The 5939-nt window shown below is 35.4% G+C and overlaps 1 protein-coding gene across 5 annotated transcripts in view; it reads left to right on the plus strand.

Annotated features, from left to right (window-relative positions):
- PTPRA (protein tyrosine phosphatase receptor type A) overlaps positions 1-5939 on the plus strand; it is a 167372-nt gene that overhangs the window by 101472 nt on the left and 59961 nt on the right. For 4 of the 5 annotated variants that reach the window (XM_023737505.1, XM_023737508.1, XM_023737506.1 and 1 more), the window contains one exon: positions 3820-3846. The exons of the other annotated variant lie outside the window; for it this stretch is intronic. In XM_023737505.1, coding sequence (XP_023593273.1) covers positions 3820-3846 — 27 coding nt within the window. The remainder of the gene's footprint in view (positions 1-3819; positions 3847-5939) is intronic. 5 annotated transcript variants of the gene reach the window in all.

A 5939-nucleotide genomic window follows, 5' to 3' on the forward strand; every position in this document is an offset into this window, starting at 1 on the left:
ACCATTAGCAGTTTTTAATTTTTTTAATTAAACAATTTATCAGTTTGTTTTAATGTTTTCTAGATACTGGGTCATATTTAGGAAGACTTTCCCTAAGCCAAGATTATTAAATAATTTTCCTCATGTTTTCTTCTGGACTTTTATTGTGTCTTTAGCATGGGCATGTGGTATGTGTGTGTGTGTGTGTGTGGTTAAATCAGTCTGGAATTTACTTTGGTGTAAAGTGTGGGCTCTGAATCTATTCTATGCCTATTTAATTGTCCCGGTACCCTTTAATGAATAATCTGTTTTCCTTACTGATTTGAAATTCCACCTTTATCATATATTGAAGTCTGATATGTATTTAGGTACCCATATGTATTTGAGTTCTGTTTTTGGAAATTTATTGTATTTTCTGTTGATCTTTTTGTCTATTCATGTACAAAATCCTACTGTTTTCAAAATCGTAAATTTTGAAAATATCTTAATATATGGTAAGGTGAATCATCCCTTGTTAATCTTATTTTCCAGAATTTTGCTAGTAATACTTGATTTTTTTTTCTTATAAACATGAAAATCAAATCTAGCTGGAAAAAAATTTATTATGTCAAATCTGTAGACTAATGGAGAATTGGTATTTTTAAGATGTTGAGTCTTCCTATTCAAGAATGTGGTATATTCCATTTGCCCAAGTCTTATTTTGTATTTCTTGGAAGTTTTTAAAGTTTTTGCCACTGATGTCACACATTTCTTGTTCAGTTTATTTCTAGATACTTTCAAAATTTTTTAATATAAATGGGAGTATTTTCTTCCGTTGTATTTTCTAACTGGCTGCTGTTGGGGATATGAAGGCTATTGATTTTTGTAGACATATTTTGTACTGGCCATCTTAATAAATTCTCTTTGTCTTTAAAGTAATTTTTTCAGTGATTATCTTAGGTCTTCGGATCATTTCATCTACAAATATCTTTTTCAAATTTTTAGACGTTTTTCTTTCTTCTGTTTAATTGCATTGGAGAATACCTCCAAAACAAAGTTAGGCAACAGTGGTAAAAGCAGGCAGCCTTGCCTTGCCAATTACTCTAATAGGGATGCTTCCAGTGGTTTTCTATTAAACATGGTGCTGACTCATAGTTGAGATAGACCTATTTTATCATGTTCATGGTATATCAGTTTGCTCCTGTTTTAATAAGAGTTTATATCAAGAATAAGTGTTAAATTTTTCCAAATGCCTGCTCAGCATCAATGAGCAAGATCCGTATGATTTCTCTCTTTTCATCTATTGTTATATTGAATTACATTAATAGGTTTCCTAATTTTAAACTAGGTACATTCCTGCAGAAACAACTCTACTTGGTCATGTTCTATTATTCTTATAATGACTGTTATAGTGTGTTTAATATTATTTTATTTAGGATTTTTCTTCATTGATATTTGTAAGCTATTCCTAAATGAGAGTAGTCTTTGTTTTTCCTTTGTGTGTGTGCTATTTGTGATAAGTTTAGTTGTCACTGCTTTGTTTTGCTTAATGAAAAGAATTTGGAAATTTTCCTAGAAAACTCTGCATTTAATTCATGTTTTCAGATTTATTTGAATGGATTTGAGGAAAAGTTGTCTCTTATGATTGTTTAATTTCCTACATAGCTGTGAACATTTTTTATTTTATATGCTTGTGTTCCCCCTTTTTTTCTTGTTTTAAATTGACTAACCATTTATTTCACGGTTTGTTGCTTTTTTTATTCCAAGGAACCTTCTATTGTATATTTATTAGTTCTATCATTTTTCTGTTTCCTATTTCATTATTTTTTGTCTTTTTTTTCCCCTTGTCGTAGATTAATGCCTTCTCTGGCTTCTTGAATTAAATGCTTCATTTGTTTCTTTTCATTCTCTGTAGTTAATTAAAATATTTAATGCTGTGAATTTTTTATAAGCACTACTTTAGCCATATCCTATAGGTATTCCAGTAGGTAACACCTATATTAGCTAGGGTGAAGTCTAAGCTGCTCTGACAAAACCAAAACTAAACCCACTGCCATCCGAGTTGATTTCCGACTCATAGTGACCCCATAGGGTTTCCAAGGCTGTAAATCTCTACAGAAGCAGATTGCCACATCTTTTTCCTGTGGAGCCAGAGGTGGTTTCAAACCGCTGACCTTTTAGATTAGCAGTCAGTCTTGCTTTAACCACTCTGCCATCAGGGCTCGCTAAATTCAGTGGCTTAAGTAAGACCCAAGTCTTTTTCAATTTGCTGTACCATGTTCCTGAGGTAGGTAGGAGCTTTGCCTCCTAAGAGACCCAAGTATTTTTTCTCTTGTGCCCTGTCGTCCTGACAATATTGTCCTCATCTCCTTGGTCAGAAATGGCTCACAGAGGGAATGGGAACAAGTAATTTCCTTTCCAAAGGATGTGACTCAGAAGTTACCCGCATCACTTTTGCTCATTTCCCATTGGCTGGAATTCATCACATGACTATACCTAGCGCAAAGGAGTCTCAGAAATGTAGTCTCTAACTAGACAGCTTTGTGCTCAGCTGAAAAAAAAAAACGGGTTCTGTACCAAAGGCAAGAAGAAGAGACTGATATTGGGGAAAGAACTGGTAGGTTCTGCCACAGAAATATTTTAATAATTTTTTTTTTCTTTAAAGATATTTTGCCAGTTTGGTTTTAATTTTCAAGTGTTTTCTTACTTGGGTAATTTGTAGTTTATTGCATCATGATAAAAGAATATTGTCTATACTGTTTCTGTTATGGGGAGTTCATAAGGGTTTGTGGATATTCCACAGGCCTTTGGAAAGAAGGTGTTTTCTCTGCAATTAGTATATATAGTTTGGTATATACCAATTAGGATTTATAGTATCTATTATCATTTAAAGGACTGGTGGTGCAGTGGTTAAAGCACTTGACTGCTAACCAGAAGGTCGGCTGTTCAAACTCAACAGCTGCTCGCAGAGAAAGATGTGACAGTCTGCTTCCGTAAAGATTACAGCCTTGGAAACCCTACGGGCAGTTCTACTCTGTCCTGTAGGGTCGCTACGAGTTGGAATCAACTCAACGGCAGTGGGTTTGGTTTGATTTTATTATCATTTAGAAACCCTGGTGGCACAATAGTTAAGCACTCAGCTGCTAACCAAAAGGTCGGTGGTTCAGACCTACCAGCAGCTCCACAGGAGAAAAGACCTGGCAATCTGCTTCCATAAAGATTTCAGCCTAGGAAACTCTATAGGGCAGTTCTACTCTGTCCTGTAGACTCGCCATGATTCGGAATTGACTTGACAGCACACAACAACAGCAACAGCAGTATCATTTAGGTCTTTTATATCCTTACTTAATTTTGCCCCATGCATTTAATGGACCAAAAGACAAAGTCTTTTAATACTAGTATTGTGTTTGTATTTCTTTTTGCATTTTGGTACTTTTTGGTTTATGAATATTGATGCTGCACTGTTTGTGTACTTGAGGAAAAGAACAAACAGTGCACTGACTGAAGTTTAGTGAATCTAGGCAGTCTCATTTTCCAGTTGTTGAAGTTTGCTTCATTCTAGTCCCCACATAATACGTGGAGGAAAGTGCTTATATTCCTGGAGTTTGTTTTGTCTTACCTTTGATTGAATAAAAACCAAACCTGTTGCCATTGAGTTGATTCCGACTCATGGCAACCCTATAGGACAGAGTAGAACTGCCCCATAGGGTTTCCAAGGAGTGCCTGGTGGATTTGAACTGCCAGCCTTTTGGTTAGAAGCTGTAGGTAGCACTTAACCACTGTGCCACCAGGTTTCCTTAGATTGAATAGTAATGTCTTTTTAATCTGAGTGAATGTTTCTATTTTTCACTTACTACACAGGTAATTCTGACTCAAAGGACAGAAGAGGTGAGCCACTCACCTTGTTTGTTGTCCCTTCTACGCAGTGTACAGTATTTGTGTTTCCTCTGCTCACAGTCTGTGGTACCCGTGCGTCTGTGGCTGTGTTGTGTGTTTACTTCAAATTGTTTCCATATTAACCTCATAAAGAAGAGTAACAGAAACAAGTATTTATCATAAGTTTTTTAAATGTAGATTAAGGTTTCTAACAGTTATGATGTATTTTAACAAGTAATAAAATAGCTGTATCTTACTTTATTGTGTCATCTTATTAATATTACCCTTTGGTAGTATTGGGCCATAATTTCTATGCCATAGTTAATTTCTAATTTCTAGACCATGATTACCTTTAAACATTCTGGTTTTGTGTTGATTATTTTTTGTTAGTCTATAAAATGTTGAATCTTTGTGGGTTTGTATGGATTTTATGGATTTTCAGTTCTCTTGTGGAAATCTTTATGGCCTAAGATGTTGTGTCAGTGGTCTAAGCAGGACTGCTGAGTGCCTGGTCATCAGAGAATAGAAGTTTGTGGGTATACCATGTGTAGAAGTGGCACGTTTTGTCTAGGACAGCAGTAAGACTGCCGTCAGAGAATGTGAGAGAAAGAGAGAGAGAGATCATCCAAAAAATGATCGTTGTATTTGAGTTTGGAAAATACTAATCTGTGAAGCAGTTTTTCTTACCGTTATTTCTGAATGGCAGGGCCTGATCTTTTCCCTTTATATCAAGTACTTTGTGAATGTTTTCTCCTTTAAATGTTCCATTAACTAAGAGGTGGTGAGTAATATTATATTTCCATTTCATGAATCTAAGAGATTATCACACTACAGGTAGTCTCCAATTTACGACAGGGTTCCATTCCGACGGCTCCATAGTACATCAGTTCTGATGTAAGTTGAATACCTCTTTTTTTTTTTTTAGTTTGCATTATTATTGCCTTTTATTTTCAGTATCCTTATAAATCCAATCTTTATTTGTCTTTAGGGGTTGGAAACGTTACGTACAAACCTAAAAATATATTTTAACATTGTATGTAGCACATATTGCTATAAGAACATAAGATGTACCAAGAAAAAAAAAGTCATTAAGTGCAGTTTGTTGTAACTCAGATACATCATAAATCAGGTACTAGATGTTACTAAGGAGGGTAGTTGGGATTTGAGTCCCCAGGTGTGTCTAACCCTAAAGCTCCACGCTCTGAAAATGACCTTCTTTTGATCTCATTCTGAAATTAAAATTTGGCTAGATAAATAACTCTAGGTTCAATATCCTTTCGAAGAATTTTGTAGGCAATGCACCATTGACTTCCAGCAAAGGTTTTTGATGAGCAATCAAGTGTTAATCTGATTCTCTTTTCTCTGTAGGAAATCTCATTTCTTCTCCTGAAAGCTTTTAAGAATGACTTGTTGTGGTTGGTAGGTTGGTTTTAATAAAGAATTCCAGAAATTTTGCCAGGATGTGTCTAGGTAAAGGTTTTTTTCAATATTCCTGCTCAAACTTGACAGTACCATTTGGCCTGATGACTCCGGGAACTTTCTTGTATTGTTTCTTTTCTTCTTTGGAAGCTCCTGTTGAACAGATATTAGATCTCCTAGATCTGTCTAGCTTATCTCTGCTCTCATAATTCCATCTCGCTCTTATTATTGTTAATGTGGTTTTTTCACTTATGTCTATTCTCCTTTTCAGCCTTTTTGTTGAGATTTTTACCCCCTAATCGTGTTTAATACTCAGATTGTTCCTTTTTTTTTTTTTATGGTGGTTTTTAAAAAAATTTTGGTGAAAGTATATATAACAGAACATTTGCCAATTCAACAATTTTTACATGTACAATTCAGTGACATTGATTATGTTCATCATATTGTGCAACTGTCACCACTATCCTTCTCCAAATTATTCCACCACAGTTAACAAAAACTCAGTGCACCCTAAGCAACGACTCCCCTTTGCGCCTCCTTCCCAGCCCTGGTAACCACTAACAATGCTTCCCCCTCCCCCCCGCCATTGATGCAGGGTCCTCTTAACAAATTACAATATATTTTTTAAGATTTTACATTCTCGCTGACTGCTCTGACCAGGATCACAACAGAGGGTTCTGGACAGA

Source organism: Trichechus manatus, unplaced genomic scaffold (assembly GCF_000243295.1).
Source record: "Trichechus manatus latirostris isolate Lorelei unplaced genomic scaffold, TriManLat1.0 scaffold00104, whole genome shotgun sequence".
Taxonomy (NCBI): domain Eukaryota; kingdom Metazoa; phylum Chordata; class Mammalia; order Sirenia; family Trichechidae; genus Trichechus; species Trichechus manatus.